Raw genomic sequence first — 11,228 nt, 5'->3', positions numbered from 1 at the left:
GTTACAGGAAATCTATACCCCATTTTCACTCTATGCACAATAACTTTCATGACACATGACAGTGTTACACCAACTGGTAAATACATTCAGATTCCAAATCAAATAATAATAATAAAAAAATAGATCCTAAAGACAATTTTTTCTAGAAGTCAGTGCAACACAACACAATCATTTTCATGTCTCATATTTGAAAAATTAGTAAAAACTTTTGTTCAGCCTTATATGCCACACTTATCACCCACACATATAATGTAAACCAACATCACAGCCAAATTCTTATTATTATATTCTTATATTCAAATTCTTATAATAGCCTTGGCTATTAACCTAGCGAAGCCATATTGTCTGCTTTTACGAGCTGTCAGAAGGGTTCATCTATCCAGATTAAGGCCAAAGAATATTTGTTAATTTAGGTGTCATCCACTTTAGAATTACCCTGGAGGCCAGTCCGAATTGACCACGCCCACAACATTTAAGTTTAAGAAATTCTGAATAGAATTGAATCTGGCTACGTCAGGCTATGAGAGAATAGGTAGTGACATTCATCATTTATTTTAACAAGTAGGCCTAACAGTTATGACACAGAAAAAAAAAAACATGTATACTGTAAAATAATTTAAAAAAGATAAGTAAGATGACATACATGTTTATGAAATAACAAAATATTCTGTCCCTTTAAGTTGAGAGGTCAGAGAGAATTCTATTACATTCATACCTGCCAACAGCTGTTTCTCCTGTGGCTGTTCCAATTCCCGGAAAACTCCCATAACTTTATTATGAATATCACACAATGTATAGTTAAACAAATTCAGTAGCAACTGATGGGACAGTGAAAAATAATTTATTTTTGTGTCTATTTAGGCCTACATTGCCAGTGTCATGAAAATTAAAAAGACAAATATGATCTTAAATATACATATAATCTTAAATAAATCTAGTCAGACACAAGGAAGCTCATACTAAAGGCCGTACGTCCATGTTAAAAACACGTTTCAGCATGAGCGCATATCCTGCACAAACTGACAAATGGCGCTGCTGCGTCGCTCAGATGTTTTTCGTATCTCTTCCAGGATGCCGTCTCTGTTTATCTTCACATTCATTGCGGCCAGATCTGCTAGGTGGTCGATCTTGTTTTTGTCCCTGTAGGTCATCTGGAAGATGGTGTATTCCTTCGACTCTTCTGTAATGGTGGATTCATCTGTAGGGTTGGCATGAACACAAACATACACATCAGCATGGATATGACTGAACTTAGAACACAAGTGGTGAAGTGGAGGAAAATGTTATTCAGCACGTGTGTCAGTGTCCGCTAAATAAAGGACTTTTTAATCAGCAGAGTGCCTCGTCCTCGTACCTTCGTCCGTTTCAATCCTATCTGCCCATTTCCCTTGAAGAGCACCTGAAACATTTTCATTCACTAGTGACCCCTGCAGCGCTCTCCCATCTTTTTCTCTTCAACTCATCCAGTATTGTTCTTACAATCACTATATCACAAATCATTTAAGGAAGTAAAAAGAAAATATCAGTATGATCTTCGATACATCAGGGAATCACAGTAGAGGATTATAATCTCAAATCGGGATGATGTGCAGTTGTTCAATAGGTACATTAATAGGTTGTTCTATAGGTCTGAACACAAACATACACATCAGCATGGATATGACTGAACTCAGAACACAAGTGATGAAGTGGAGGAAAACGTTATTCAGCACAATACAGTATTCATCCAGTATTGTTCTTACAATCCCTAGCCTATCACAAATCATTTAAGGACGTTTATTTGTAGTTTTACATAATTTAGCCTTCTTAAAGGAAGTAAAATATCAGTATGATCTTCGATACATCAGGGAATCACAGTAGAGGATTATAATCTCAAATTGGGATGATGTGCAGTTGTTCAACGTCATATATTTGCTGTCCTTTTACTGGGATGATTGCATTGGAATCACGCAGGGATAGGGATTTTTCCTTACGCTAAAGGGGTCATCACTGAAATCAGAGGACAATATGATGTCCACATCCCTCGCCTCTCTCAGCATGGATGGATACGGAGAGTTCGGGAAGAGCCCAGATTCAGATTTGCTTTATGTTAACCCCTAATTCTCTGTTTGAACATTCTAGCAGAAGTCTAACCATCAGTTACAATGTTGTTAAACTTGTTCAACTCCTGGCCCCACTCATCTGCTGATGAGTTCTTCAAAGATATTCTCCATGTGCTGTTTTCTCTCCTGGTCATTCATGTCTGTCCACATCTCATAATCCAGTTCAAGGAGCGTGGGGCTGAATTTCCCATAGTCCTCTAGATGGCAGCAGAGAAGTCTATGAATCCCTTAAATATAAATCACTACACCTGTGGAGTCTAGATGATCTTGAATATTCTAACTGGAAGAATATTCAAGATGGCTGAATCGATGTGTTGTACAAAGTAGCACAATTCTAATTCACATTGTGGTCCATCTCTTTCTAGGGGAAAGTTTCTTAAAGTACTTAGAGTCTTAAGTTTCTTTGAGTGAAAGGACCAAGCAACTGAAGTGCTGCCTTAACCACTCTTTTAATTTTCTGAATCTTTGGTAGGACTGGTCACAAATTAATGTCTTTGACAAGATGGGTTTTTCAACTGAACATACCATTTTATAATTTCCAATCATACCATCGCTGGGCATATATGACACTTTGAGTTTCTGCCTTTTAAAGAATCAGAAGGAGCAGAAGAGCAAGAACTAGAGAAACCCAGTGGACACCATCTGTATAGCCGTGCCCTTATCTCTTACTCCATCAATCAGAATAACTCAAGGGCATTAAAACAAATCATTTCACCCAAAACAAGAGAGGAAAACAAGAAGAGCCTGATCTTTTTCTCCTGGGACCTGAAGTCAGGCCTTAAACCTATTATGATTGATGGACATCAGTTAATCATATGACATAGGCCCTGCCCTGTCACTGCAAGCGTCTCATGCTTAGTCATCCTTAAGCACACTATGTGGATATTTGATTTAGTTTTATTTTGTATTTTTAGTATTTTTTATCTTCTACTGTCTTTATTGTTCAGTGGTGTTTTTTGTTATATTTATATACTTATATTACTTTTTCTGCTTTAAGTGCATGTTGTGTGTGATGTCTGTATGCTACTGAGACCTTGAATTTCCCCTTGGAGATCAATAAAGTATCTATCTATCTATTGAAATATATTCATTCATGGGTGTAAGTAGCCACATAGTTGTTAGAAATATGACAAAAGCTAATTATCATTTCTTAAAACATCATGAAATACCCAACTAGGCTACCTAAGCAAAAATATGTGTGGACATGTGCTCTGCATCATCTTTCAAGATGTCAGATGATGCCCCCTCCCCACCACAGCATTTCTTTATTGTTACAAATTATGGCATTAATAAAACCTCATGTCATGTTAATATCTGTGCGTGTGTGTGTTGACCCACATGGTTGAGCAGTGTGTATTGCTCATGTTATTGTACTCTTCCATGATTGTGTCTGCTCAGTTTTAAGTCAAACAGAAAACATGAAAAGTCTCTGACAATATGTTTACATAACCTAATCTCTGGTAGTTCTAGCTTTACTTGTTATTTATTTATTTCCCCTAACATATACTTTAGTTATGTTGTTTATAAATAGGAAATGTATATGTAGTATAAGATGGTTGCATTGCTGAGAAAAAGTAAAATAATAATAAAAAAATGCTCCAGCTCCTCCACTGAGATATATTCAAAGTTCTGCATAACCAATATGTTGTAATACTCACAAATACCCATTAGGTGGCAGCTCTGGTTTAGAGAATGGGATATCCGCAAAACACCCATCTTTTCTTTTTTTTAATTCTTGTCTTGACAAGGGTTTTCTTTGGCTGTTTGTCAAATGAAAATACAGTACACTTTGCAAATTGAAAAACTCTCCTATACTAAATTATACTCTGTGCTATACACAATTTTGCAATGACATCTCCTTTAAACTGACACCAGAATTTTAAATTATAAAATTTATCACACATACAACAGTTGAAGTTCTTATTTTGATAACAATGTGAAGTTGTGGGAACTGCTTGGAACCACTTGGAGATATAATTTTTTATAATTAGGTCTTCAGAGTTATAATTTAGCAGACCGTTGATGTTTGGGCATGTATAATATCAGTGAATAAGAATATTTCAGAGGGTCAAGCAGGAAGTACATCCCACATGGGATGACTCATATGAACAAAAATATAGATTCAAAATGACAAATCTGCTGGCTAATTTTGCTTGGCCCTTTCTGAAGAGTACATAAAAAAATAGCAAATAAATAAAAGTCAGACAATCTACAAAGTCAGTCACTGATTCTTGTGCATGAAATACTGTTGAGTGGACTCCTCAATCTTACCCATGGTGTTAAATTAGACTCCTCAATGTTAAGGTCTTACCCATGGTGTTAAATTAGACTCCTCAATGTTAAGGTCTTACTTGTTACTCTAGCTAAATTATATATGCCCAGTTATTAAATTAGCTTTCATTAGACTTAACAATTTGTAATTTGCCCATCATTCAAATCAAGGCCCTATGTTGAGTTGATACCCTGATGTGAAATATTATGTTCAAGGGTGCACATGGTAAGTGGACCTTTGGAGACCTTTGCAGTTGACACTACACTAGGTCTAGGACACTGATTGACCTTTTTTTAACTATTACATGTTGCTAAGCAAAAGTAACCTGTTACCAGCAGTACCCTGCTATGAAGACAGTCTATAAAAAAAGTAAAGTAAAGCTGAGGTAAAAGTAAAGTAAAAGTAAAGTAAAGTAGAAGTAAAAGTAATGTAGAAGTAAAAGTAAGAAGAAAAAAAAATGATTAGGGTTGTTTTACAGATCACTTTGATTTGATTCTTCAAAGGCCCATAGGCCCATCCAAACTAATAGTTTTGGATAAACTACTACTATGAACAAACATGTACAGTATAATCAAAAGTTATTTCTGAAAACAGATCAAAGATACAACAAAAAACAGATGATGACAAGAGGGTTCTCTAAAATATGTCCAGATAGAAACTGCTCTTAAAGTTTCTTGTTCAGTTTGTTAAGGTAAATATTTCCTATCATGTGTTATTACTATCATCATTCAATCATGTCCGAGTTCTGTCCTAGCACTTACTCCACGTTTGCTGGCTCCCACTACAGTACGTCTCCACTCTTTAGGCGAAGTACTATCACTGGTTTAGCTGGTTTAGCACTAGCGGTAGAAACGGTAAAAGCAGCAGTACCAGCCGCAGCAGGCGTTGGAGTCCCAGGGGTAACAGTTGCAGTATGCGGTGCAGTGGTCATGTTGGCTCTAGCCGTAGCTGCAGCAGCGGCAAAGGCAGCAGCGGCAGCCCTCTTGGACCCTTCAGCAGCAACAGCTGCTGCTCTCCTAATTGCTTTCTGTCTTTGTTTCCATTTTTTCCATTTGTTTCCATGTTTTCCATGTGTACTGCTCTTGGACATTGTTGGCTTCAGTGTTGCCGTCAGAGGCACCTCTATCAAGGTCGAGAGGCAACGCTGCTTCTCATTCTCCTTCCTCCACTGCATTTCTGCCACCCCGAGACATGACGTCCCCTGTGTGGGCGGTGGGAATGGTGGAGAGAGTGAGTAGGTTGAAGGGGGAAGGGGAAGGTTTGGGAGTGATTGGAGGTGAGGCAGATGAGTTGGGGGTTGTGGTAGTGGTGGTGGAGGTAAATGAGTGGGAGTTTGTGGTAGAGGTGGTGGAGGCAAAGTAATTGGGGATTGTGGTAGCGTTGGTGGAGGCACATGAGTTTGGGGTTGTGGAGGTAAATACATTTGGGGTTGTGGTAGTGGTGGTGGAGGCAGATGAATGGGAGTTTGTGGTGGTGGCAGTGGTGTTGGAGGTGGAGGATGCTGGGGTGGGCCATATGAAGGAGGCACTCCGCTCCATCCAACAGGGGTCCAGCTCTGGACAGAGGCACTGGGGTATTGCCCTTCACAGGAGTTATGATGCATCACTGTATAGCTTGAATAGTGTGCTGGTTGAGACTGTGACAATGTGGACACGGGTATATTCTGGGCAGCAGGCCCGACAGGGTTGCCTTCTGCGGAGCACTCTGCTGAATGACTAAGGTCAGATCCGGAAACTCTCCGAGGACGTTTGACGTCACTGGATGTGACTCTGTGCTCCTGGGAGTCATGCTGCCTGCGGTGAGAATCTGGGGAATGATTGTCCAGGTTGGCTCTTGGGCGCTTCACTCCATAGAGCCGCTCCTGGGTCCTACTATTCAGTCGGTCCACGTCTTCGATTCCTAACTCCAGCCCGACGGTCTGAAGGAGGGTCTGGATCCTAGAGAATTGTTCCCTCTTCTCGGTCTTCCTCTTGTATTCTGATGAGGATGAGACGGGGCTGGGCGATCTGCTCTTGCTCCTCCTGCTGCTGCCGTCTCTTGAGTATCTTCTGCTCGGACTCTGGGATTCCCGCCTGTGGTCTTTGGACTCCCGATCCCCGCCTGCCCATTCCCTGTCCCAATCCCCTTTCTTAGGTTTGTTGTCTCTGTCCTGTGGATCCCAGTAACCATCTCTCGGTTCCAACCTCCTGTGTCTTGCATCCCTGTCTCTCTCTCCGGAGTGCCAGCCCCTGTCTTCCACTTTGGAATCCCAACTCCTGTCTTCCACTTTGGAATCCCAACTCCTGTCTCTCTCTCTTGAGTCCCAGACCCTGTCTGTTTCTCTCCAGTCCGTTGTGATTTTCCGGTCGCCTGAGTGCCTGTGTCTGTCTCTCGAGTCACTCCTCCTGCCTGTTGATCTCCCATCCTTCTCTTCAGAGTCTCCCAGGTTGTGTCTGGACGGTCTGTCCTTGTCTTTTAAGTGATCGTCATCAACACCGGAGTCACCTCTCTTGCTTCCTGAGCCCCGCTCCTCGACTCTTGATTCTCTGTGCTTGTCGCTTGAGTCATTACGGTCCAAATCCACACTCCTGCGTGTTTCACCGTGAACCGTAGCTGTTGGTTTGTTATCCACAGCTCCGACCTGACCCGCATTCACTATGTCAGAGAGCCTTCCTAAATCTACCCCTTGATTAAGGATGCTGAGGAAGCGGTTGAAGCCCTTTGAAGATTGACCGCTGCTGCTTGTTCCCGGAGAGTGATCCATACTGAATGGATCTGGTGGTGCAGTTGAACTCTAGTAAGTAAGAAACATGAAGACATTACACTTGTTGAAAGTTCAGTCTTTAAAATCGGTATGCTTGTTGAGTCTATACCATGGGTTTTCAAATTGGGTGATTGTGAGTCTCCCAATAGAGAACATAAGGACAGCTGCCTAGTCAATAAAAAGCGATACATTTTTTAAACACGCAAAGAAAACATGCACGATGACACTAGGGCTGGGCGATGATAGCGATATATATCGCGATAGACATAAAATCGATATCAATAAAAAATACGTTTGATAGAACATTCGATAATTAAAAGCAACTACAGCTTAGATCAGGCCCATCAAGCCGGACCCTACCCGAGCCCACGGCCCGGCCCGACACTTTTTTTTTTTCTTTTAACATGTGGGCCATTATAACTGACGTTCTCAACAACAATTCCAAGTTGTTTGAACTACAGAAATCTGTTTAGAGTTATCTTAATGAATAATGCAACAAAGGAAGAAGCATGTAAATTACGTTGTTTGTTTATTCAGAATGGAATGGATCTCAAATGGATCCGAATAAAGAAACGTAAGCCACTTACAACGTAAAATAACCTTATGTCCCTGCAGCAAAATTCAAGGCATTTCTCTGTGAGGTATGCTTGAAGAAGTGCCGCTGATCTATAGGGAGACCCACCTCACCATTAGAAAACCGCTGATAGATGGGGAGACCCACCTCACCATTAGAAAACCGCTGATCTAGATCTATACTATCTCCTTTTCGGGTTTTACACGGGAAAGATGTTTTCATCCTTCGCTATTGGTTGAAGACTTACCACAGTGACCAATCAATAACCAAGCCTAATTAATATTCATATTCAGTTTCCAAGACCAACCTTGTAACCTGGTGATGGCAGTGCATGCTCTGAGTGATGGTGAGGTCTCAAAGCTTCAACTTTATGTTCTGGGGTGAGGGTTGCATTGAAGTGTAATTGAGACGTCCGTTTTTCTTTCAAATCTCTCTGTAGGATTTCCGCATTTCTCTTCTCCACAAAACTTGTCATAAATGGAGCAGGATCTGAGGGCTAAAGACAGAAATAAAACATGCAGGTTTTTAATATTTTCTACCTTACGGGAGTTTTATTAGTCACTTAGTCGGAGGTATGACGTTATTGCATTAAAACTCATTTTCATTGGCTATTTTACTTGCAATTCCGAGGAATTACACGAGGGGATGCAGTCTGCTGGTTAGGGTGTTGGTGGGGCTGTTGAGCTTGCTGCTAGCTGGTTGGTAGGGTAATTGTGATACCTGCAAAGGTGCTTTTGGAGAAACCAAATTTGAATCTTGTGTGACATGGCATTATTCAGATATCACACTCAAGGTGTTTTTGACCTTGACATTTGACCTTTAACCTCCAACTTCAACTCACTTCATCTTTGAGTCCATAAAAACACTCGTACCAAATTTGAAGCATGTACGTCAAGCCGTTCTGGAGATATAATGCTGAATGCATGAGATATGGCTGGGACTTTTATTTTGACACACAGGCTATTGTTGTGCTATTGGTTGGAGACTTCCCACAGTGACCAATCAATAACTAAGCCTAATTAATATTCATATTCAGTTTCCAAGACCAACCTTGTAACCTGGTGATGGCAGTGCATGCTCTGAGTGATGGTGAGGTCTCAAAGCTTCAACTTTATGTTCTGGGGTGAGGGTTGCATTGAAATCTGATTGAGACGTCCGTTTTTCTTTCGAATCTCTCTGTAAGATTTCAGCATTTCTCTTCTCCACAAAACTTTTCATAAACGGAGCAGGATCTGAGGGCTAAAGACAGAAGCTTTTAAAACATATAATAGTTTCAACCTTAAATTAATTTTAGGTATGAGGAATGAGCATCAAAACTCGTTTTCATTGTATAGGCTACTGTGCTTAAAGCAGGTATATTATAATATAAATGAATATAATATATAATATAAAAATTGTTTAGTACCTGAAATAAGCTATTGAATAATCATGCCAAGCATATTCATAAAAGAAGGCTTTTAATTGGGAGCACTATATTTCTTTGATGCCTGGAAGTATAATTTATGAAGAATGAATATAAATATTTACAATGTTTCAATCAAATGATTTTGAAACATTGTTTCAAAGATGAAGCATTGCAGATACAATTTTCTTCCCTTTGTTTGTATTTCTATTTTTTTTTTTTTTTTCTTTTTTAGAATAACTCAATTTTAATTGTATTTTCCATTGTAGGCTATTCCTTTCACTTAAATGAGACACGGATTACACTAGGGTATTTAAGATTCCAGATTTGGGAGTGCCTGGGACTTTTTGCTTTGTGATTGTGAAGTCAGGCACTGATGTTGGATGAGAGGGCCTGTCCCACAATCCCCGTTAGTTCATCCCAAAGATGGTTGATGGGGTTGAGGTCAGGCCAATGTTTTTATGTATATTCTTTATTTTAGGTGAGGCCCACTCATATCTTTCATCTCTTTTCAAGGGGCGCCCTTGGCTCACAAAAGTAAACACAATCCACACCCAGCCATGGAACCTACTTTGTGCACCCTAGGACTGTACCACGCTTGAATTCACTGAGCTCCTCAGGATCTAATCGTATTGAAGGAGGGTTAAATTGAAAAGACCTTAATATTTAATGAGGGTTGTGTGGATTATATGTGACGGCAGAACAGGCGTAGGCCTACTCACTTCAAAGGCGGACACATGTGGCTGTGTCAGCTCATTCAGAATACTAATTTGTCTTTCTGTGAGATGGGGTGGCCTCTGTGGACAGTTATTGCTGGTGAGTAGTGAAGGTTTTTCATGTTGTGTGTCCGTCTCCATTTGACGGTTCCATTCTTCCTTGTCTACTTGATTATCATTTTCCCTCTGCAACGTCGTTCGTTGCAGTTCGTTCTTTTTTAAAGCGATTGATGCCTTCTTGCGAGCAATCTGTTCTTCAATTAAGTGTAACTCTCTCCTTTTTTCTCGCAAGCTCTAAGTCTTCTGCGTCGCAAATGTACGAAGTGTCCCAAGTCATGACCGGTGGCGGTGAGCTGTGTTGCTTGAGGCGCGGAAGTGCATCTTTATCCTTGCACGTCTGCCCTCGTGCAATAGTCCAGTCATATTTCATAGACTCCATATGGACCAACCTAACGTGCAGGCGACAGCTGCCCTGAGAGGATACGCTTACGGCGATGCTTGGAACTGGAAAAGTGATGGGACTGAACAGTAGCCTAACTACGCCTTTACACACAATAACTCTCCATCTCTAGGGTAGCTCTCAAGGTGAATTTGAGCATACATATTGAGCGTAGATAGGCTATTAAACGTTCTACTGAGGTATTCGAATGGTCTACCTTGTTTTGGTCCATTTTTCTTACTTCTCCACTCCACATCATCAACAGGCCTGGTTGCTTGCTAGAAGGCTATCCAGCTCAAAAGCTTGACAAGTCAGTTTGATATTCCGACTATAAATTTAGCACATGGTTACGTTACCGTTTTCCACTAAATTGATCATTCATTGCAACAAGATTATTCCAAATGCCTCCTTTTAACGCATTTCGATCTAGACATTTGTCCCATTTTTGTTGTGGTCCTGTCTCTACGGTAGCGATCGAGTTGCACCGGCATGTAATAAGTCGTCGCTTCCCTCTAGTGGGTGGAAGAAGACATGCTCTCAAAGGAGCTAGCGGCCACTTCAATTAGGCCTTTGGGCGTTCCTCATGTCCGGAACCATACCTGTGTGGGCAGTTTCGAGTAAGTACATGTTAACAGTAGGCCTACCATGTCTGAGGATATTATTATGTGGACTTATGCATATTGTCTGTCTGTTATAGAAAAACGCTGTGGCAGACGCAGTGCTGCCAAATAGCCTAGATAATCAGTAGGCCCACGCCAATCAAACGGTTTGACATGTTCATAACAACTGATCGTTTTATAAAAGCATCAAATTTGGAAGAATCTTGAAGATCTGTGATCTGATCAGATTTAGAATCGTAGTCACCTTGGATTTGGCTCATGGTCCAACAAATAGCCTATGGATTTTATTAGGTGAAAAAGGATAGAAAACAGAAACCAACAACTATTAGGCCTACATATTTTACCATAAATCAATCCTTT

General features: G+C 40.5%; 1 protein-coding gene across 6 annotated transcripts; it reads right to left on the bottom strand.

Moving 5' to 3' along the window:
- Positions 1-39: 39 nt before the first annotated feature.
- On the bottom strand, positions 40-10,726 carry LOC125298073 (cyclin-dependent kinase 12-like). Of its 6 annotated transcripts, XR_007194157.1 has the most exons (6): positions 9,816-10,726; positions 8,742-8,930; positions 7,999-8,187; positions 5,136-7,147; positions 1,355-1,484; positions 40-1,198 (listed from the first exon to the last, which is right to left on the bottom strand). XR_007194157.1 is itself a non-coding variant. In XM_048248724.1 (5 exons), exons 1-4 carry the CDS (start codon positions 9,948-9,950, stop codon positions 5,156-5,158), a joined length of 2,505 nt encoding a protein of 834 aa, XP_048104681.1. In that variant the 5' UTR covers positions 9,951-10,726; the 3' UTR covers positions 40-1,198; positions 5,136-5,155. The 6 variants fall into 6 exon arrangements, 5 of the variants coding, with proteins under 5 accessions (XP_048104681.1, XP_048104682.1, XP_048104680.1 ...); XM_048248724.1 differs by lacking the exon at positions 1,355-1,484; XM_048248725.1 differs by lacking the exon at positions 40-1,198 and having other exon boundaries at positions 1,212-1,484.
- Positions 10,727-11,228: the final 502 nt, after the last annotated feature.

This window comes from Alosa alosa, chromosome 7 (assembly GCF_017589495.1).
Source record: "Alosa alosa isolate M-15738 ecotype Scorff River chromosome 7, AALO_Geno_1.1, whole genome shotgun sequence".
In the NCBI taxonomy this organism is placed as follows: Eukaryota; Metazoa; Chordata; class Actinopteri; order Clupeiformes; family Clupeidae; genus Alosa; species Alosa alosa.
Note: the sequence above shows the minus strand (reverse complement) of the source record. Positions and strands in the feature narration are given on the sequence as shown.